At 44.8% G+C, this 22,781-nt stretch overlaps 1 protein-coding gene across 2 annotated transcripts in view; it reads left to right on the top strand.

The window, feature by feature from the left end:
• The window catches only part of GPM6B (glycoprotein M6B), a 157,044-nt gene that overhangs the window by 93,766 nt on the left and 40,497 nt on the right, over positions 1-22,781 (top strand). Inside the window, exon 1 of one of the 2 annotated variants that reach the window (XM_032620751.1) lies at positions 19,312-19,416. The exons of the other annotated variant lie outside the window; for it this stretch is intronic. Within the exon in view, the coding sequence (XP_032476642.1) occupies positions 19,368-19,416 (49 nt within the window). The 5' untranslated portion in view covers positions 19,312-19,367. Of the gene's footprint in view, positions 1-19,311; positions 19,417-22,781 lie in introns of those variants that run through there. 2 annotated transcript variants of the gene reach the window in all.

The following is a 22,781-nucleotide window of genomic DNA, read 5'->3' as shown; positions in this document are numbered from 1 at the left end:
AGCCGCTTAGAGATTTGCTAGATCGATGTTTTTATGACCTTTCAAACGTTCCAGTCTGGTTGGCCGTAGCGCCTGTGGCAGCTTTAAGAGTCTCCGTTAGCCAAGAGAAAGGTGACAGGGACAGCCTCCGAGGTCGAGTGATGTGAAGTGATGGGCCTCGTCTAGGGCAGTCGGAGCATCTACGATGCCTTTCAGTCTTTTTTCTTTTTATTAGTGGTGATTGGAAACGTATAAATAAACACGGCAAGGGTGTCCCCTTGGAGGATTCCCCCTTAATAAGTATTTACAATAACCAGATCTCTTCATGTCGTCAGTTTCTCTGAGAGAAAGGGCGATGTCACAGTCCATAGCCAGCTTGGAGGAAGAATTTCGGGATAATTATTATTTTTTTAATCAAAGAGTTTAATTGTAATTTAGTAAGAGGGCAGATGTGGATTACTCAGTGGCCCAGTAAATATTTTATATTAAGTTTTGAGGCCCTCGGAGAAGAGGCTCACTTTAAGAAAATCGAAGAGCACACCAGCCTCTCTGAGGGAGGCACATCATTACATTTAGATACTGTTGCTAAGAGCAGCCTGGCTTTTCCCCTCCTCCCCTCTCTGAGCTGCTTTTTAAAAGCAGCAGCTTAAAAGCCTCTATTGTGTGGAGGGGAGAAATATGCTAATTTGAGGCACACTTCCCCTCCGAGTCTTTTTTGAGCCTGTCATAGGTGAGATATGACTGATGATAAAGAGAGGGGGAGGCAGCAGGGCTCTTATTGTGCCCAGAGAAAGGGGCCACTCCAGGCACCCGTGACGCCCCTGGGGTGTGCAGGCCCCTGAGCTGAGTGAGCTGAGTGGGTCCCACTGGGCGCAGTAGCCCGCCGCCCCCCCCCCCCAGGGAGGCGGTGTGCTGAAACTTATGAAATGCAAGGGACTGGGGGGAGGGGGGAACTTCCACCTCCTAGACACACCTAGCCAAGAAAAAAAAAAAAAATCAATGTTTTGAAATGGCAGCAAAAACTTTATTATGCCAAGGCTGTGATGGAAGTGTGATCTAGATGGGCCCCCATAGCCCGTCTGCACGGTGTAATACCATTTGGGTCGTGTTCATTTTTGTTGAGTCTTCATTTACTCACTCGGCTCTCCCCTTGGATCACTAGTTGTGTGGCTCAAGTTCGAGGCATTGAACTTTGATTTTTTTACGTGGCAAAGTGAGCCCGGATCTCTGTACAATGAGATGACAGTATCCGGATGTGCAATGGGTTCCTTCCACAAAAGGAAAAACATATTTTCCTTTTACTCCGACTGGCTGATTTTTAGGCAGGGAAGTGCATTGATTTAATTCCTTGTGGACACATTTTAGCGCAGCTAGTTTTTCAAACGGGTGAATTTTATAACTGAAGAATAACACAGGCGTTACCAAGCAGCCATTTGGTTGCAAAAGTGCTTCCAGATTGAAATTTCACATGACTCATTGGAGGCAGTTCATATACTTGTCACTTATACCTTTAGTGTATTCTATCCATATAGTCCTATGGTTTTAATACCGCCGTTCGAAGCCAGGAAATGAGTGTTAATTGAATTCTAGGTTTGCTTTGAGTACTTAGTAGATATGGATGGTTGTATGCTTTAGGTGGGAAACGAATATATAGGATGTCCTTATTGCAGTGGTCTCTAAATGTACTTTTTTTTAAAAAAATTAAGCATTGCGTCTTTGTTTCTCTTCCGGATAAAGTTTGAAAAGCTAAAACATGAGAAATCTTTGCGTTGTAAAAATGGGAAGTTACAGCCACGGAGCTTCATTGGATAGAAACTAGAGTTGGAATTCATTCATTCACCCCTACAAAGAAGTAGCTCAGGTACCTGGATGCACACATGTATTAAATTAACGAGACTGTACATTTGCTTTCTCGTTAAATTAAGGTGGGGAGTCTTCCCTTTTGTGAGTTCTGTTCGCTGGTCTGGTGAGCACACTTTAACATTAAAATCACAGCCTATAAACAGCCTCCATTAATCTTTTTTTCTGATTAAAGTCATAGTAGGCTAAGGCTCTCATAGTGAAGAAGCAGATCAGCCACCTTTTTTAGTGACTTTTACTGGATACAAGTCCAAGACTGGTCTCATTCAAACGCGCACAGATCACAAAGCAATGGTTTAACGTGTTTCCTTTGTACATTTTTTTAACTTCAACAGGTCGCATAAGATCAGTGTTTAAGAGCCACGCTATTCTGAGTAACATCTTGCATGTGCTTCCGAGTCAGCTTTGGCACGCCTGTGAGCTGCGGCGTGGTTCGCATCCCCAGGAGCTGAAGCTAGTATGTGTCTTGCTGAGCATTTTTCACAACTAGCAGTGATCGTGAGCTTAGCCAGTTCACTATAAGCATGTAAAGGTTGAATGAAACTGAGAGCTAAGCAAACCCTGGAAGCCAGATTTCTTGCCCCTGATTTGAAACTCAGTGATGCGCGGAACGCTTGTCGAGTTCTCCGTGGTTCCGGTGCACTGTACATCGTGGAGCTACGACACAGGAGAAGTGTCATATGATGACGGCTTTTAAAAAGGCACGTGTAGGAGTCCAGCGGTTAAGACTCCGCGCTTCCAGTGCAGGGGGCGCAGGTTCGATCCCTGGTGGGGGAACTAGATCCCACCTGCATGTCGCAACTAAGAGTCAGCATGCAGCAACTAAGAAGCCCACGCGCTGCAACTAAAAAAGTTCCTGAGTGCAGCAACTAAGACCTGGCGCAGCCTAAATAAATAGGCAGGCATGTTTAAACAATTAGCTTCAATCTAAACTAACTAGATTTAATGCTTAATATTGTAGCCAGGAACTGTTCTCACCACTTGGCTGCATTCTCTTTCGTCTTCCCAGTCCCTTTAAGGCGGGTATAGGATGGGGCTAGCTCTACAGGTGAGGATCTGAGACCCAGAGGAGTTGGGTAACTTGCTTCCCAGGTCGAGGTGGAGAAACTCTTAAACTCCTCGTTTTTACAGTGGGGTCTAGGACTCCCAAAGAAACTCTGTGAAATTCCTAAAGGGAGGAAACCTCTGCTCCTTACCCCTTCTTCTATGAAGCCTTCCTTGCCACCCATTCCCCCAGCCCACCAAGATCAGCGTCCTTGCCCCAGGGCTCCCCTACAGCCTCCCGTGGCTTGTGGGCTGTGTGAGTTTGGGGTGGCCAAAGACCAGATACCTCTTGGTGGCCAGTCAGCAACGTTCATAACAGTTACCCTGGACCAGATGCTGGGCCTGCGCCGGGGAATGAATCAGTCTTGGAGCCTACGCCCAGGTAGATGCCCTGTGATTCCAGCTGCCATGACAGCGCCCCCTCAAGAGTGTGGGGGGGGGTAGGTAAAAATTTGCTGAATCCTAAGTGAATGTGTGTCCCTCTGCTCCCAAGAGCTTTCTTGCTCCTGGAATGAGAAGCCACAATGCCTGGCATAATCCCAGGCACGTGATAAATGTGTGCTAAGTGAACAAATGAGTTACTGAGCTAAAAGTTTTAGCATTGGTTTTAGGTGTTGCTAACATTAAATTGCAGGTATTTAAACAGGAAAGAATGGGCCTTTATCACCTTCTGTGTATTTCCCACTGGGAGCCTTAATACGTTTTTAGTGGAGAAATAACGAGGTGTCTGGATTTTTGATGAATGAGGAAGAGGAGGGCGAAGAGAAGGGAATGGAATGTTCTGGCTGCAAAGTTCAGAAGTTACCACTTCAGGCAAAGGTTTACTGCTTTGTATTCACAGTGATAAAAAAAATAATCATTTTTAGCGATAATAATTTAAGCTGTGAAATCATTTTTGTCTTTACCTGCACTGAATGTATGAAAACAAGCATGGGGTTAAAGAGTTTGAAATCCATATCTCATTTCCTTTGAATACTTCCACTGGGATTAGCAGTAATTAGTGAAAAATAATCAAATCACTTTTTATTTTATTTTAACGTCTTTATTGGAGTATAATTGCTTCACAGTGTTGTGTTAGTTTCTGCTGTATAACAAAGTGAATCTCAAATTACTTTTTTAAAAGGAGTAAATACATTGGATAATTAACATATTGACTGATCAACTGTTTGGCACGAACGTGACACGTTACCTGTCACTTTTACCTGTGAGCCTGACAGAGCAGCAGAAAAAGTCACACAGCCAATCCCTCAAATAAGATTTTTGACATTTTAAGCAAGCTAATTATCAGGATGGCCAATTAGAACTAAAAATGTTTAAATTTTCTAAATACATTTCAGTTTCACAGTGCCATGGTCAATTTATCCTCTATATGCAAACCCGTAGGATCAGGCACTTAAAAAACAAAACAAAACTGCAAACTCATATTTCGTTTGGGGATTTGAAGAATTAGCCGAAATCAAGAATGTGCCTATTTTTCTGCTGTTGCAGACATTAGTGGGCATTTCTCCTTTGGCAGTTGAACAACAAGAGCTTGGATTCTTTTTAATGCTTTCTCGTTTTAAGTGCTTTAGCGGCATTTTGTATTCCCTTGAAGCATCCATTCTCAGCTGGGGAACATGTCACACTTGTGTGCTCCAATTATTGGTGAGAAGTTCCAATTTATTCTTAATGATCAAGCAGGGAGATGTCCACTGATTTCCTTTTTATTTTTATAAATGTATCATCTCTTCTTGTCATATACCGCTGTCACTCCCTTGCACTTTGATCTGCTTTCCTGAGTGGGATCTCAGCTTGGGAGCTGGGAATTACCCAGAATCCTCCGAGAGCGGGTAGAGCAGGTGACCATTATCCATCCATTACGCTCTGGCCGGGGCTGCTTGACAAGCTCCATCTTGGAGCTTTACTGCCTTCGTGCAAAAGCATTTCAACCCCCACTCCAGTCTTACCTATTCATCATAACAGTTACTTTTTATTGAGTGTTCCTAGCTCTTGTGCAAAGCCCACGGCATGCATTAGATACTTAATCCAATGGCATGGTGTGTCAGTGGCTTTTCATTAAAAAGATAAATTGACATTAACAGCATTGATTTCCAAAGATTTATGTTGTTTCTTCTCTTATACTCTGTCTTGGCCCAATATGATTTACTCTTAAAAGGTATCTTGTAAGATACGTGAACGTGTTTTTGCAAAGGTATAATATATATTTTAGGAAGAATTATCTCCGTCTAGTGTGTGCATTGCAGATCTGGCATTTGGGCCTCATCCTAACAGAATATTTACTTGGATAACTGAGCGTCACGTGAAAACAAGAGCATGTTTGGTTGTGAGTCAAGAGATCCGAGTGTTTAGTCCTGTCTTTCCTGATTGCACACTGGAAGAGGGAGAGAAGAGCTACACAGTTTTAAAATTTTCCTCCTGCTTTAGAATTCTGTGTGCGCGTAACGTTTATCTTGAGCAGGGCCAGAAAATTAGACAAGAATTGAGCAAAATTGTCCACTATACAATGAATTCTCCTTGTAGTTTCTGTAAAGGAATTCTAGGTTGTTTGACTCCTGTGCCGCCTTCGTGAGTGCCTTGGTGGTAAAATGAGGGTAAGCGGCCTGCTCTCTCAGGGCCCTTGGTGACATTGCCATGTCCGCGGCCCAGACCAAGGACAAAGCCCAATGGCACAGCCCTGGAAACCTTCCTCTCTGAATTGGCATCTATCATTCAGTAACCACTTTGAACGAAAGCACATTAGCCCATTCTGATTCCGCTTGAGTGTATGGTTAAGTGACCTTAAATTTGTTAATTGAAAGCGCAGAATGAGTGCAGTGTTTTAAAGCGTACTGGCGTGTTGCCAGCCTTCCACTATGTTATCCCCCAAAATACAGGAAGGGTTTTATCAAATGGCTCATGAGGGCAGCGCAGAAGATGACAGTCACCTGCCCTACTCTTACTAGCTTAAAGAAAGTAGATTCCTTTTAGCAGTAGAGAATGCCATTGATGTAAAAATAATGAAGCCACCATTCAGAAGAAACCCTTAACTGCCCGACCCGTCTGAAGTGGTGAATTCCGTCGGTGGGTACTTGTCGTCTGCTGGGCGCATCTCAGCATTATCCACAGATTTTTCAGAAGAGCTGGGTGTCAGCTCGGAAGGAACCAAAGGTAACGGGCTCTGAGAAGCTGACACATGACTCCAAATGGTGCTGTTGGGGCGACAAGGATGCTGATTGGTTGAATGAGTAAAGTTGAAGATGCAGGAACAGAGTTTGACTAAAATTGATTCGTAAAATGTTCATGGGAGAAAGCAGGTTTTTTCCTAACTTACTGTTGTTTAAACATGTTAAATACACAAATTACGTGTTTAAATTAAAAAAAAGAAAGGTTCATTTGGTATTACTTGTTCCTCTAGGCCGGCTTCTAGAAAGCACAGTTTCCTGTTAAGAGTGTTCCTGAGTCATCTCTCAAAAAATCTTGAGATTTTTCGGTGATCAGAGAGAATTCTATTTTGTCTGCCTTCAAAATTTAGTACAGTTTTTGTCTCAATTTCCAGCATCTCTGGTTTCACAGTGATTATCTCTAGCCAGGCATGCAGCCACCCCCTTTCAGGATCCAGCTGTACATTGTTGGGGATTGGAGACAAACCTTTACGTTCCAGCAAAATCGTCAGCTTTCCCATTTAGTCAAAGCGAACACAACTCAAGTCACAGGTCTGGCTGTGCCTGCCTCGCCAGCAGGTGGTTGGCCTCCTGGCCCCTGTCCTTTGCCTGGTGTCAGAGACCATATAGAGGTGGTTCCTCAGATTTTACCTTTTCCTCTGAGATGCTCTGAGTCTGTAGATTCCCCAGTAAGAAGTCATCGCATGTGATTTAATGACGTCTAGTAGTATTGATAGATTTCAGTGAGATCGCTAAGATGTATTCTGTGTGGGCTGCCTTTTCTCTGCTCTAGGATCCTTTATGTCTGATCTGGCAGGGATGGTTATTTCAAGTTATCCCAATGGTTTCCAACTTGCGAAGCCCATGAATTATTTTAGTGCAGTAAAGGGCCTTAAATGACTTCATCTCACTTCTCCTCATTTCTGTCTCAGAATAGAAACAGAAGAGGCAATTGAATGAAATATTGCACTTGAATAAATGTGAATATAAAGTATGTGGTTTTTGGTCTCTTTCAGTGTAGGTTCTCATCAGCAGTAGACTAAATGACATAGCTCGCGTTTTCGTGCAATTCATATATATTTTTTTTTCTTGCGGTACGCGGGCCTCTCACCGCTGTGGCCTCTCCCTATGTGGAGCACAGGCTCCGGACGCACAGGCTCAGCGGCCATGGCTCACGGGCCCAGCCGCTCCGCGGCACGTGGGATCCTCCGGGACCGGGGCACGAACCCGTGTCCCCCACATCGGCAGGCGGACTCCCGACAGCTGCGCCACCAGGGAAGCCCGCAATTCGTATTTTATACCAACCCTGGACCACCCAGCCGCTGATCACCAAGGCACTGATGTTTTTGTGGACTTTAATCTGAGGGCTCTTGAATTATGTATCTACGAATCCTGCGTGTTTCCCCGAACTAGTAAGAATAGGCATTGTAACATCAGAAAGTAAATTTCGCATACTCTGTCAAACTAGGTAGTGGCAAATCGGAAATATTGTCAAGCTAACATGTTGGATAATCATACTTTTCCGTAAATCAGTGGCTTTCGGACTTTGGTGTGTTTATCGGAACCACTCGGTGTGAGACTGCCTGTCTGGGATTTCATTGTCCTTCATCTGAGTAGCTGGTTTCAGGAAGGTCACGTTGACGGTAGGAGCGGAAGGTGACAGCGATGTGCTCGACCGGATTACCTCAGCCCACACTGGCAGTTCGAGGGCTGACAAATACCATAGTCCTCCCATCCTAGCCTTTCAGTAGCCTAGTTTTTAATTGTATAAAGTAAGCAAATGTATGTTTCAGTTGTACTAAAAATTTTAATCCCCGATCCATGAAGAGATCTTAACCAATCTTCAGTTAAAACTTTCTACCAGATTTCTGTTAGGAAAAACCCCAGACATTAGAACATGACCTTCAGTGTTTGTATATTCTACTGGAAAGCACTAAGTTTTATCCATTTTGCTTCCCAAACACATTTCCAAGTGGTTAACAGGGTCTAGATTTAATTATAAAAGATTTTTGTCATGGTTTTGCTGGTTTCCTTTTTCTTTGTGCTGCCAGCAGTATGAAGATAAGTTTCGTGTAACTGCTTTGAGAGGCTACAGGACACAGGTCAGAGCAAAGCTCAAAACTGAATTGCACCACATCCTTCCAAAGAAAGAGTCGTTGGCATCTTGCTCCAAAGAATGCTGGGAGCCCAGTGGAATCCATCGCAGGGTGTTGACGCGTCCGTTAGAGCAGGTGAAAAATGACTCGACCTGCACAGTGAGAGAATGACTTAGGTCAATAGGAAGAGTGATGGAGGTGAGAGTTGCAGGGCTCCTTACCTGATGTCTTTTGTTTCTTATAACCACGCTGCCAAACTGGTCACTTCAGACTCGGTGGGCGTTCGAGCCAGGACAGGCTTCGCAAAGCATCTTATCCAGTCGTCTTATAGATGAGGAAACAGAGGCTCAGGCGTGCGTTGTCCAAGTCACCGTGAGCGGCAAGGGACAGGGCCAGTGCTCGCTCAGTGGTAGACAGAACATCCTCACCTTGTACTCAGGTCAACTCTTCCCATGCCTCGTGGGCCCGCGGGCGTTCTGTGCCTGGGGCATTGTGAACGCTGTTTGCAAATAGGGGCAAGGAGCGCATAGCCCCCCTGCTCACACGGATGCTCTACTGTCTCGTCGGCTTTCACTTGCAGAACAGAAGTTCAAAGTTCAAGTTATTAAGAACTTCAAGATACAGCAGCATGTGAAACCAAGCTTGAGGCCCTTCTGAGGGCGGGGCTCTATGTGATTTTTTTTTTTTTAAATAAGCATCAGAGGCAAATCTAATTTGGTCTTGAGTACCCAGGTATTAGCAACATCGTGTAGATTCCAGAAACCAGTTTGGACAATTTGCTAAAGAGTGCCCTTGGAGGCACATCTTTTTTAATGCGATTGCCTTGTTCCTCTCAGTGCCATTGATTTGTTCGCAGCTTATTCACAGGCATTGCATCCAAGCCATACCTGCGCAGGGGGTCTGGGGTGGATGTGGAAGTAAGGAGTGTCCTTAGAAGTCCATTCAGGCCAGACAGGGGCACAGAAGTGAACTCCTCAGCGACAGGGAAGGATCTGGAAGGATGGAGGATCACCAGCTATTCCTTCCTCTCTCTCCCTCCCCCTTGGACCTGTATGATGGTGGTGTGAGCGTGGAGACCTTACAAGGCAGAAATACTAGCCCTTCATGAGTGCTACATAGGACACAACTGTCCTGAGGCTCTGTGTGCAGGATTTCACCACCCTAACGATAGCCTGATGGAGACAGTCCTCTACGAGCCCTTTCAACAGATGACAGAGCTGAGGCTCAGAAAGGTCACGTGGTATCACAAGGTTGGTCACTGGTGGAGCTGGCCTAGCAGGGGTGGTGGGCAAGGACACAGACGTGAGAGCCTTCCTCAGCTGGGGATGTACGGAGCCCTGTGTTTTTGGCCATCCTGAGTGAGTCTTTGGTGGTGACCCAGATTCTCTGAGTTGACGCACCTGATCACCTAGACTCTGTCGTGGCTGCCTGACTCTTGAGTTCCCAGGTTTGGCATCCAGTGGCCTGAGTCAGTGCTCAGCTCGGCCTCTGACCAGCTTGGCCAAGTCCCTTTGGCTCCCTGTGGTCTTGGTTCCTTTGTGCAGGCAAGAGGGGTGGTTATGCCTGCCTCTCAGTGCCCTCCTGAAGGGCAGAATGAAAGAGCATGGGTTAAAGTTCCTGCAGCAGTGTTGGTACACAGGAGACCCTCATTCCTTGAGTTGTGGTCTCTCTCTACCCCGCCTGAGCTACTGTCACATCTCCGGTGGTGTGGGGAGGGGGGTGTGGTGGGGCCCCTGGACACGGCCCCGAGTCTGCGCCCTGCTTTCCACGTCTAGCCAGCTCTTTCGCTGTAGCTCTTATAGGGAACTGGCCAAGTGTCCCTGGTAGCTGGCGCTTACAGTCTTTGTATGATGACTTGGTGATCATTGCAGAGGAACGTATACAAAGATTGGGAAAATATCACCCACCCCTGGGGCTGTTCATTCTTTCCATTGCCCGGACCAATATAAAGTGGGCACTGTTGGAGGTGGGCCCGGAGGGGTTTGGTTCCCCAAGATGGACGTGGGAGTCTATATGTCTGCCTGATATGGCACCTTGTTTTTCCTTTAATTTTTATTTTATGTTGGAGAATAGTTGATGTACCATGTTAGTTTCAGGTGTACAGCAGAGTGATTCAGTTATACATATACATATCTATTACTTTTCAGATTCTTTTTCCATATAGGTTATTATAGAATATTGAGTAGAGTTCCCTGTGCTATACAGTAGGTCCTTGTTGATTATCTATTTTATATACAGCAGTGTTTATCTGTCAATCCCAAGATCCTAATTTATCCCTCCTCCCCTCTTTCCCCTTTGGTAACCATAAGTGTGTTTTCTACGTCTGTGGGTCTGTTTCTGTTTTGTAAGTAAGTTCATTATTGTAAATAAGTGTATTGTTTTTTGACTCCACATATAAGTGATATCATATGGTACTTATCTTTCTCTGACTTATGTAGTATGATAATCTCTAGGTCCATTTGTGTTGCTGCAAGTGGCATTATTTCATTCTTTTTTATGGCTGAGTAATATTCCATTGTATATATGTGCCACATCTTCTTTATCCATTCCTCTGTCAGTGGACGTCTAGGTTGCTTCCATGTCTTGGCTATTGTAAATAGTGCTGCAGTGAACGTTGGGGTGTGTGTGTATTTTCGAATTAAGGTTTTCTCCAGGTATATGCCCAGGCGTGGGATTGTGATCCAACACCTTTACCCAGCAGCCCAACAGATAGAAACCCATTCATCCCCACATGGACTCCCATCAGGGAGAGGTGACAGCGACTCCTGCATGTTGAGGGTCAGAAGCCAGCCCAAGTAGCCCCTGGACAAGAATAAGGTCTCCTTAATGCCCCTGGAGTTCTGAGGTTTAGAGGGCTCCCATCCTCTTTCTCCCTACCCTGACAGGCTCATCCCATAATTTGCCACCTTCTGTTGAGAATTTTCAAAGCCCAGATGTCTTGTGATTTAACCTTGAATTTGAAAATGTCTGGCTTGCTTCCCACGTGTGTGGGGAGGCAGGTAAAGGCAGGTTACGTGTCTTTCCAGTGGAAATAGCTACCATTCGAAGAGCTTTGCCTTTATAACAGAGAGAGGGATGGTTCGAAGGGAAGAGTGGGAGGAAGAGGAAGTGGGTACATTTAACCAAGGAGGCGTCCTAAAGGAGGTGGGCTTTGGGCTGTGCCTTCCAGGAAAAGGAGAAGAGCTGGGGAGACAACGTGAGTTGGGGTTTTGGCCATGATGTAGAGAAAATCCCTCACGGAGCGCTCTCGATTCACCCAGCTTTGAGGCTGAGCCACAAGCTCCCTCTGGGTAAGAGAATACCCTAGCCCCTGGGGTCTCTAGCTGACAGAGAAGGAATTGCTCCAGAGACATGAGTGGCATCCCCGTAGCAACAGTTGAACGGCTAACAGAGGGGCTCGGAAGACCCGCCTTTGTTCACGTTGGCCGGTCCGCACTCAGTGAATGAGTTCATTGGGAGCCCTCCCGGGGAGAGCCACTGATGGTGCGCCACTCCTAATGAGGAGTCTCAGCTCCCCACGGCATGTGATAATTCTTCAGGAAGCACATTGTCAGTGGATCAGCTGCCTTGTCTCCTGATGTATGCCTTGTGTACACAGGAAGGAGAAACTTGCCCCCCCCCTTTTTTTTTTTCATCAAAACCAGTTGAAAACCCCGTCATCTGGTCCTCGTCTGTGTTTTGGCCTTCCGTGTGGTTCAAGCGTGTTGGGGTCCACTTCTTTCCGGTGTGATGGGAACCACAGTGAGGGTATTGTTTATCTTCCTCGCTCGACCTCTGATTTCTGATTTCCTGAAGACTCAGCCCTGCTCAGGACCCCAAGCGATCTGCACTCAGAGCAAGCTGTTTCTCTTGCTATGACCAAAACGGTCATAGCTTCCCATCATTATGGGTGACATCATGGAAGCATGGGCTGGTGTTCCCTCCCTCTAGGGCTGTGATGTGAACTGAATCAAGTAACAGTGGACCCCTCCCATTGCCTTACAGGTCACCCTTTAACCTCCCTGCCACCACCATCATCTCTTCGAAGATGACATTCCTTAAATCTTAGAGAAACTTTTCCTTTTCCTGCCATTTCCTCTTTCCTCACTCCTACGTCAGTGGGAGAAGTGTTCCACCCTCCTACCCACAGCTGGCCCTCCGCCTCTCCTGTGATCTCGATCTGTCATTTCTCCACCTTCACTTGATTCTCCTTAAATCTCCTTCAACCCCTGCCTTCTTTTCAGCCTAAAGCCTCTGGGGATTCTCTTCCTCACTGTGTTTCTCCCTAGGGAGAAACCTCCCTGGTTTTCACCTACTTGGGGTTGGCGCCCCTAACCTGCATGCTGTTCAAGGGTCAACTGTGGTTTGAAGGAGTATGGAAACCTCCTTTCTTAGTGATTAATGACTCCCCACTGAGGAGTCATTCTGTGATCAGAAGAAACCTAAAATACAGTTTTGAAAGTAGAAAGAAGTACACATTTGGCCGACTTCATTGATAGCTATGTGAGTAGGATAAGGGTATGTAGGTAGATCATTGGACAACTTGATGAATTCCCAGTTGATTGAAGAATCATAGTCGTATAAGAGAATAGTGGCTCAGTTTCTGGTATGCCGTAGATGCTTAATGAATATTGGTTGAATGAATGAATGAATCAACCAACCAACCAACCAGTCAGCTGTCCAGGATGATGTCCATAGCGGCAGTCACAGGATTCTCTCATCTCGGTCTTGTTGTGTTCAGCCCTTCCATCAATTATTTGGATCACAGGACTGTGTAAGAAACACAAAGCGAATTTACTATACTTGGAGACTGATATTGTAATTTATAATAAGAAATACGTATTTGGTCTTTGTCCTATTTCTGGGACACAGGTCCTAAAACCACTGGAAATTTCCCGTGATGGAGACTGATAAAGGTGTCTTTTGTTAACGAGGTGACTTTTGGAACCTAAGTGGGGGGGGGCTAGTTGTCAGTGGAGCCAGCCATGTGACTAGAGTTGGAACTCTCAGTCTTGCCCCCCGACTCCCCTTCCTCCCTTGTCCCCCACCCCTGACCTCCAGGGAGGGGAGAGGGGCTGGAGGTTGAGTTCCGCTACCAGTGGCCAACCATTTAATCAATCATGCCTGCGTAATGAAGCCTCCATAAAAACCCTAAAGGACTGGGTTTGGAGAACTGCTGGGCTGGTGAACACGTGAAGATATGGGGAAAGTGGCGCCTGGAGAGGGCATGGAAGCTCTGTGCCCTTTCCTCATACCTTACCCTGTGCATCTCTTCATCCGGCTGTTGATTTGTATCCTTTGATATCCTTTTTATAATGAACCAGTAATCTAGTAAGTAAAATGTTTGGGTGGGTTCTGGGAGATGCTCTAGCAAATGAATGAAATTCAAAGAGGGGGGGTCATTGGAACTGCCATCTGTATAGCTGGTCTGAAGCACAGGGAGCAACCTGGCTTTGAGATTGGGGTCTGAAGTGGGCAGGGGATGGGCCAGCAGTGTTGTGGGACCCCCTTAATCTCTGGGGTCTGACGCTGTGTCCTGGTAGTGTCATACTTGAGTTGAATTGTAGCACACCCTGCTGGTGTCAGAGAACTCCCTGGTGGTGTGAGGGAATCTCTCTCTCTCTCTCTCTCTCTCTCTCTCTCTCTCTCTCTCTCTCTCTCTCTCTCTCTCTCTCCCCCTGGTGGTGTGAGGGAATCTCTCTCTCTCTCTCTCTCTCTCTCTCTCTCTCTCTCACACACACACACACACACACACACACACACACACACACACACACACACCACGAACTGGTGACCAGAATGGATAGAGACAGAGTAAACGTAGGAAGATCATTAATGGAATAGATCATAGAAGAGAAAATGATCTTGACAAGTTAGATACTGGACCAGGAGAAACAGGCATAGGCACAAAGCCCTATGTACGAGATTAAAATTTCAGTTGGCCCATGAGAGCCTCGTATCTTGAGAGTAATGGTTGCGATCAGACTTGGGAATCTTGCTCCTGTGCCCATCGTTCAACTAAAACTCTCCTTGTGGAAGTTCCAGTGGCTATTTGGTGGTAAAGGGCACTTTCTGCGTGCCCATCCTCATCTTTTCTGCTCCTCCTACAGTATTCAACATTATCTGACACTGTTAGCTTGCTGCCCTTCATGGAACCTTTTTCTCATTCCATCATCCCACTTTGGCTTTATTCCCTGGCGTTTCTGATTTTTCCTTCTCGGTCTCTTTTACCTCCCTTTCGAGTGTTTCCTTTACCTTTATATTTAAAAGCCAGTGTTCCTTAAATTCAAATCTCAGTGTCCTTGTGGTCTATATCTCTCCCTAGTCGTTTGCTGTTTGTTTAAAGTATATTTGTTGAGGACCTACTACGTGCCGGGGAGTGTTCTAGGAGCTGGTAGTACAGCAGAGGACAGAGAGACAAAAATTTCTGCCCTTAAGGAGCTTATATTCTAGGGGAAGGGAGACAAATGGGTGAGTGAAGGGCTAGATCGGTGTTGGATTGTGGTTAGGGCCATAATGAACAGCCAACCCAGGTTAAGAGACTGAGCCTGTCAGGGCTACTGTTTTAGGCAAGAGAGTCAGGGAGGGTCCCCTGGGAAGGTACGTTTGAGCAGAACTGGACGTCTTGTATTTCCCAGGGCTACCTCTACACCAAAGGCTCCCAGATCCTCGTCTCTGGTCAGTCCCTCTCCATTGGAGCTATGTTCCCGAATGCCTCCTAGACAGCTCCCGCAGGATGTCCTGGAACCCCTGAAACCGTACACGCTCAGCTCTCGTACCAAACGTCTTCCTCCTGTTTGGTTTCCCCGTTGGTTCACAGCCTGACCAGCCCTCACTCACCCAGGCTAGAGACTCCACACCGCCCTTCGCCCTTCTTTTCCACTCCATTAGCAGGTATCCAAACACACGTCATCTGGATCCTCCCTTCGTCCTCATGCCCTCGTTCACTCTTCCATTCTCTTGCTTGTACTCTTTTTTTTTTTTTTTTTTTTTAATTTTATTTATTTATTTATTTTTGGCTGTGTTGGGTCTTCGTTTCTGTGCGAGGGCTTTCTCTAGTTGCGGCGAGCGGGGGCCACTCTTCATCGTGGTGCGCGGGCCTCTCACTATCGCGGCCTCTCCCGTTGCGGAGCACAGGCTCCAGACGCGCAGGCTCAGTAGTTATGGCTTACGGGCCCAGTTGCTCCGTGGCACGTGGGATCTTCCCAGACCAGGTCTCGAACCCGTGTCCCCTGCATTGGCAGGCAGATTCTCAACCACTGCGCCACCAGGGAAGTCCCGCTTGTACTCTTTAAGGAGACTTCGAATGAGTTTGCCAGCCTCCAGGATTAGTGGGGTGTTCAACCTCCCTGGTTCCCAACCTACTGGCTCAGCCATCTCCCTTCACTTCCCTCCCCCATCCAACCCCACTCCTGCCACGTACACCATATGCTCTGGCCCCTCTGTCAAGAAAGTCATCTCCCCAACACTTTGACAAGACCCTTTTTCCTTTCGTATGCTTTTCACTTTTTCCGGGAATAATCTTTCCCTTCCCTCCCCTCCCCTGCCCTTACTGTTTCGCTCGCCTACCCGGCAGGTTTCTAACCGTGCTGAGGTAGCCAACTCTGTTCTGGGAAGCTTCTCCCGAATCCTCTTCCCCTTCCCCTCCTCTCCTTTGTTGGGATACCATAGTGCTCGTACCAGATTCGATTCCCCTGGTTTAGAAGGGTTCTCTGTGTCCCGTTAGCCCACGGGTTACCTGGTTGAACCATTGAAAACTACCGTTCTTCTAGTCAATACCAGCATTCTTGTATGGTTCAATCTAATATATCCAGTTTGTGTCAGTATTTGTTATTCCTGTTTTGGCTTTCAGAAGTATTCGTACCTTCAACCAGACTGCCTTAAAGTGTGGGCCCAAATAATAATTTTCAGCTCTGGGAGACATTTCCCATCCTATTTATTCTACGTAGTCAGTTTTTCTGGTCAAACATGGATGCAGACCTTAGAAATCTTGTCAATGTATACTCTGTTTTCTTTCTGGCCATTAACAATTTTTCTGTCATGTTTTTTCTGATTCACATCATTTGTCATAAACACCAGTGAGGTTTTGAGGCTGCTTAGACAGTGATACAACGGTAGCTTGTAGAACTGCGATACTCATTGTCTAATGAGAAGAAAACGATAAAGTTGTGAATAAAGCAAAAGTGATGAAAAGTCTATTTATAGTTTTTCAAGGTGAAAAGGAGATCAGAGTATCAACTGGAGAATTTGTGAATATTTTGTCCAGTGGTTGTGATTTCCATGACTCATATAGAACTAGAGTTGCCCTTAAATTTAGAATGTCTTTCATATTCTGCCTGCCCACTTCCACCAACATTGTAAAACGTTATTCTTAATTAATAGCGCCCCCAAATTATTCTATTCTGCCAGTTCTATAATTGAATGATTTTGCTTTTGATTGAATGATTACACTTTTTAAATAAAACCCGATAACGTAGCTAATCATAATCGTCCTCTTGTGTTGAACTGAATTTTGTTTTGGTATTAATTCTCACTTGAACTACTGAGGGAGAACGATCCTGTCACAAAACAACAATTGGCATCTTCCTGTCCGAATGTATCTAAGCCGTCTTTGCAAAAATGTTTGAAGACCATCCTGTTTGGACATGTCATCAGGTTTTCCTTTGCAGGTTAGTTACGTCAGATCTGCATCTCTTTTTGCAAGTTTGAAATCGTAGGCTGCCCTGCTTCTCAGTCCCCTCACGGTGAGACAGTAAAGTTGGCTGGGGCCATATTGTAAGGGGATATTGATTGTGGGCGTGGTCACCTAGGATGATGCTTAAAGTGGAAAATGAGATGGAAGATGAAAAGAAAATATTGGAACAGGCTGAACTGGTTTTCAAAATCTTTTCGGGTTCAGCAGGGCCAGAGGTATTGAATGTAGAAGACTTTCGGGGATTATCTCAAACTAATGCATTAAAAGATCAGGTTGTTAGAGGATTTTGCTTCAGGATCTTATACTTTTTTTTTTTTTAAAGTGTTGAGCAACAGACCCTCAAAACTTGGGAGAGGATTTTGTTTTGTTTTGTTTTGTTTTTTTGCGGTACGCGGGCCTCTCACTGTTGTGGCCTCTCCCGTTGCGGAGCACAGGCTCCAGACGTGCAGGCTCAGCGGCCATGGCTCACGGGCCCAGCCGCTCCGCGGCATGTGGCATCTCCCCGGACCGGGGCACGAACCCGTGTCCCCCGCATCGGCAGGCGGACTCTCAACCACTGCGCCACCAGGGAAGCCCGGGAGAGGGTTTTTTAAGAGCGGGTGGCGTCTGACCTGTCTTTATGTTTGCTTCTAAGATGGGTGTCCAACCCAAACAATTAGTGGACTGTTCTGAATCAGGAACCCTTCACCCTGTGCTTATCAGTGGTCATCCCTGTATTTGACTTGAGTTTCTAGAAATTTTTTTTATTGAGGTATAATTAACATACAATATTATGTTAGTCTCAGGTGTACAACATAGTGATTCAGTGTTTGTATACATTGCAAAATGGTCACCACAATAAGTCTAGTTAAGGTCTGTCACCTTACAAAGTTAATACAGTATTATTGACTATATTTCCCATGCTGTACATTACATCCCCGTGACTTACTTATTGTTATGTTATAACTGGTTTGTACTTCTTAACGTCCTTCACCCATTTCGCCCCCCCATCCCCCTCGCCTCTCGCAACCACCAGTCTCTTCTCTGTATCTGTGAGTCTGGGTTTTGTTTATTTTGTTTGGTTTGTTGTTTAGATTCCACATATAAGTGAAATCAAGTGGTATTTGTCTTTCTCAGTCTGACCTATTTCACTTAGCGCCTCCATAGATGGACCTTGAGGGTATTATACTGAGTTTCTATAAATCTTTTAAGTAGGGACAGTGAAGGTAAGTGGGTCAAACAAATGCTTTCAAAATGGTGCAGAAATTAACGATGCTTGGAAACATGGCTAATATCCACGATAAAAGCTTATATGCTTAGATGGGCTGGGAACATTGGTCCAGTAGTATCTGGGGATGCAAGACTTGTGAAAGCAGCAATCAGTATCGTTGTCACAACAGGCTTTCTGCTGAGCATTTAGAACGCTCTTGAGAACAGCCTTTTGACTCGGGGTTCTAAGGAATAAAGTTCCATATAGAAATAACCACATCCAATAAGAAAAACCACTCTGTTTTGATTTTCCATTCTAAGGAGTCACCAAAATATTATTAATATTATAATAATATTGTTTTGGTAGCTCATTATTATTTAAAAATAAGCATATTATGATTATTTTTAAATAGGGATGGGTACTTTTGTTTGAATTGGGCTTGAGCTGAAGTTTCTCTTACTATCACATATGTTAGCTACAGACCCGGAAACATTCTGTTGCTGAACTGCTACACTGCTGTTGTTAAATCTATGTTTGGGTCCTCTTCCTCTTTATGTACTTTTTCTTCCCTCTTTAATAGTCAGTCTAGCTAGCTCGCTAGAGGTTGTGTAAAAGACACATTTTTAAAAATTGAAGTATAGTTGATTTACAGTGTTGTTAGTTTCAGGTGTACAGCACAGTGATTCAGTTACACATATATATGCATATCTATTCTTTTTCAGATTCTTTTCCATTATAGGTTATTACAAGATACTGAGTATAGTTCCATGTGCTCTACACTAGGGCCTTATTGGTTATCTATTTTGTATGTGGTAGTGTGTATATGTTAATCCCAAACTTCTAATTTATCCCTCCCCTCCCCTTTCCCCTTTGGTAACCATTAGTTTGTTTTCTACCTCTGTGAGTCCACAGAGGACTCCACAGCCCCTGCTGTGATGTCACAAGTCTATTCTTTCCTGGGAGAATTAATTAGCATTCATCGGGTGCAGCTGGCGAGGGAGGAAGGAGGGAGCCGGAGCGCACGCGTAGGCCAGTAAGAGGCGCAGCCCTGTCGGTCGGGGCGCGGGCCCCCCCGGGAGCCGCATCGGGACTCGGCACCGGCGGGGCAGGCGGTGGCGGTTTTATAACCGGATTCTCCGTGACGTACGGCTGCCGGCTCCTTGGCAGCTATCTTTCTGGACCAGTAGGCAGAGGGGGATTGACGCCGACGAGACTTCTGCATCTTGGAAGGGACTGTAATCTTCTGTAGTGAAGAACAGAAGCTCTCAATCACGCGGGTGTAAATAAGAGCCGGAGGGGGGCCCAAAAGAAAAGGAAGAGGAGGGGAGAAGTGTGTATTGGGGGGAGCGGGCAAAGCATTTTTGGTGGATGGTACGAAGCCAGCCATGGAAACTGCAGCCGAGGAAAATACTGAACAAAGCCAAGAGAGAAAAGGTACCCAGGGTTCTGACAATAGCCTGTTTAAAGCTTTTCACTGGGGGCTTCAAAAGGGGTAGCCCGGTTTGCGTCTCGTGTAAAATAGCCTCTGAAACCATCCGGATGGCCTGGTCTGCTTTCACGGTGGTTTTCTTCCTGGAGGCTGATGTTAAACGAATAGAGCAGCCTCTCTTCAGTCCCCTCCTGGTCCAAACCCTTCTCCCGAAAGCGGTATTGCACAGAAGGAGGTCCGCAATCTGTCACCTTGGGTAGCTAGATTGGGGAAACTGTTTTAATTACCATAATGAGTCCTAACTGAGGTCCTAGGTTCTGCATGTTATATCCCAGGGACATGGGATGCATTGCTTTCTGCTAATGCCAAGGGGCAACTGGAGGGGCACGCGTATTAAATACGCTTCTGTTCCGCTGATGCGGTAGTGATTTTGGACCTTCTCTAATTTTCGTATTTAATACGATTGCCATTTCCGTGTATCTGACTCTGATATGTAATAACCATTTACAGTTGGAGCTTGAGAGAGGGAACGTCAGCTGTGTCCGCTAGTGCTGATGGAAGGCGTTGGCGGGGAGGTGCGGGGTGGGGTGTCTGCTATCTATGACTCGGAGATTTGTGGGAGGAAAATCCACACAGGTCCTGTTCCTCAAAGGGCATCTTAGAAAACATCCTAATCTTGACATACGGAATGGTTTTTGTGGGGAGAAATAAAGTGTTTTGCGGTAAGAAGGTGGCAGAAAATAGAAGCTAAAATTAATCTGTCTTTTCCTAGATAATGAGCGATTCAGGTTTGCCACCCGGTGGAATCAGCTCAGCCCGCGTGAGGTTAAGAGCATCTCACTGCATTGTAATTTATCTCCCTCACTCAAAGTTACAGACTGCTGTAAAGGCACAAGAACATACTCTGTGCCTGCAGTGGCTCTTATATCAAAAGCTACCCGTGCTAGTGTTATTTCTCATGACCCTGACATTCACTGACCGTCGCTAAACAATAGTCCTTCTCCCTGATAGAGGTACAGATATGTTTTATATAAGAATATGTAGGTCTGAAATTGCTGACAGTCAACCATTTTACACCTACAAAAACGGCAATTTCAAATCTCACCGTACCAGCGTGCTTGGGCAGGGCGATCCCTGCATAACGTTCTCTCCTGAACAGAGTAGTTTCACTTTTTAAATTAATTGCTTTTTAAAGTATGATAAAATATACAGATCATAAAATGTGCCATTTGAGCCATTTTTAGGTGAATAATTCAGTGGCGTTAAGTCCACAGCGCTTAGATTTCTAAAATTGGTAGTTGCTGAGCTTAATCCCTGCATCAAACCTACCGCCCCCCAAAACCGCCTGCCTTTTCTTGTATGTATATATTTTTTCACTTACGTGAATGACCGAATAGCAGTAAGAGAAACACTTGGAAATATTTATAAAGTTGAGGAACTGAGATAAAAGTTTAAAGGCTCGTTTCCGTGACGATTAGAGACAAAGCTTAGGGGATATAATCATGGAATAATAGCATTGTTGTGAGGAAGCCAATCACAGTTGTAGCGATTTTTCCCTAAAACAGATGCTTAGAACACACTTTTTATTAATATGGTGTTTGCCAGTGGCAGATAAAAACCACTTTGGTCTCCGCAAAAAACATACCTTTCGTTTTTCTCTCCAAAAGCAAGAAAGGGGCAGAAAATCAATGTAAAATCCTTACTACGCGATTGCGGGCCTCACCATCATTTATTCTTATGGAGTGCTATTATTTTATGTCAATTAAATATTTATTATTTAATACCCAAATCTCCAGGCTGTCACTACATCCCTGGCAATCTGTATATGAAAACTCGTTAGCTGTGGTTTCAGAAACAAAATTAGAAGCAGAAGGTAATTCCTGGAGGAACTTTAAAAATTACAAAATGGATAAACACTAGCTGTTTGTTAAGTAATTCAGAAATACCAAGTTACTGCACGATACCGTCACATGTATAATACATGCTTGAGTAAGAATACGGGCCAGGGGATGGATTTTGACCACAGCAGCAGGGGTTGTGATCGCCCCGTGACCCACCAGAAATGTTGATCTGGAGGGTAGCCTGTTTACTAAGCTTCGGCTAGACGAACAAGTTCATCTGCCAGCTACACGGGATCAGAGCTCACATGAGTATCACATTTGTAGTTTGCCCCGTTTGTTCGCCCGTTGTCATGCAAGGCACACACAGAGGCATAAAATGATAAACATGTTTGTAGCTGCTTGCCACTCCAGGATTCCTTTAGATTTAATTTTAAATTTATAAAGTCAGTGTTTACTTCATTGACGTTAACATGTACAAATTTGACACAGAGAATGCATTATATAATTCTTGAGTGGGTGAATCTGTGGGGTTTTTTTATTCCTTTTTTCTTTTAAGCCTTTCAGCAAGGGATTTAATTTGCCAAATTGAATCCTCTACATTTTGTCACTTCCCACAGAGTTTTAACGCACATGTATTTTACCCCCCCGCCCCATTCTTCCTTTCCCATTTGTTGTCATAGTCGGTGGTAGGGGCAGTACTTGTCTCTGAATTTGGACTATTATCACCCAGTGGCTAATACCCAGTAGCTTGTAGATTAATGGCTTCAGATAATTATTACAGTGTTTACTAAGAATACAAATTAAACTTAGCTTTATAAGCTGACCTCAACTTTTCCAGCTGGTGTCACTTCCCAGGAGTTGCAGCAGGACAAAGAGAGCTGTTTCTTTAAACAGCCTCATAGCTTTTGTCACCGAACCCTACTGGAGATGATCGAAATTCACAAGAAGTAATTTAGCAGTTATTCAGGAATTTTTACAGAAAGCAAGAAGGTTTTCTCAGGCGGATGTAAGAAATGCCAAATTATTACAAAAGGCAGTTTTTAAATTGGAAGCATTAAATTAAATCAAAGTGTCGAGAATTGAGTGAGCAGATTAACTGAAATGAAATAAGTGGAGGAAATGAATAAGACAGAATGAAAGCAACTGGATCACGGGACTCAATAATAAAGAGATGCGAGTGAGGTTTCTGTTTATTCCTGTGGAGTATTACTTGATGTCAATTCATTTGTGAAAACCAATGCATCGAGAGTCGCTGGGAGGGTGTAATCTAGGGGCAGAAAAACAGTTGAATCACTAGCTCTATCGGATGGAAAAAACCCTAAGTATCTGTTAAGAAAATTATTTTTATTATATGTAGGAAATTGGAATCTACGGAAACAATTGTCAGGCTAGTTTAGCTCCTCTGAATCATTGCTCAAATAAATTTCAGAACTCCAGGGTTCAAATTAAATCTCTAAGCACATAAAAAGAAAAATGTAGAAAATCAGAAATAATGTGTAGTTTAAAATAAGTTACAGGACACAGTCAAA

This window comes from Phocoena sinus, chromosome X (genome assembly GCF_008692025.1).
Source record: "Phocoena sinus isolate mPhoSin1 chromosome X, mPhoSin1.pri, whole genome shotgun sequence".
Taxonomy (NCBI): domain Eukaryota; kingdom Metazoa; phylum Chordata; class Mammalia; order Artiodactyla; family Phocoenidae; genus Phocoena; species Phocoena sinus.
The sequence above is the reverse complement of the archived record's forward strand: the minus strand, read 5'-3'. Positions and strand labels throughout refer to the sequence as shown.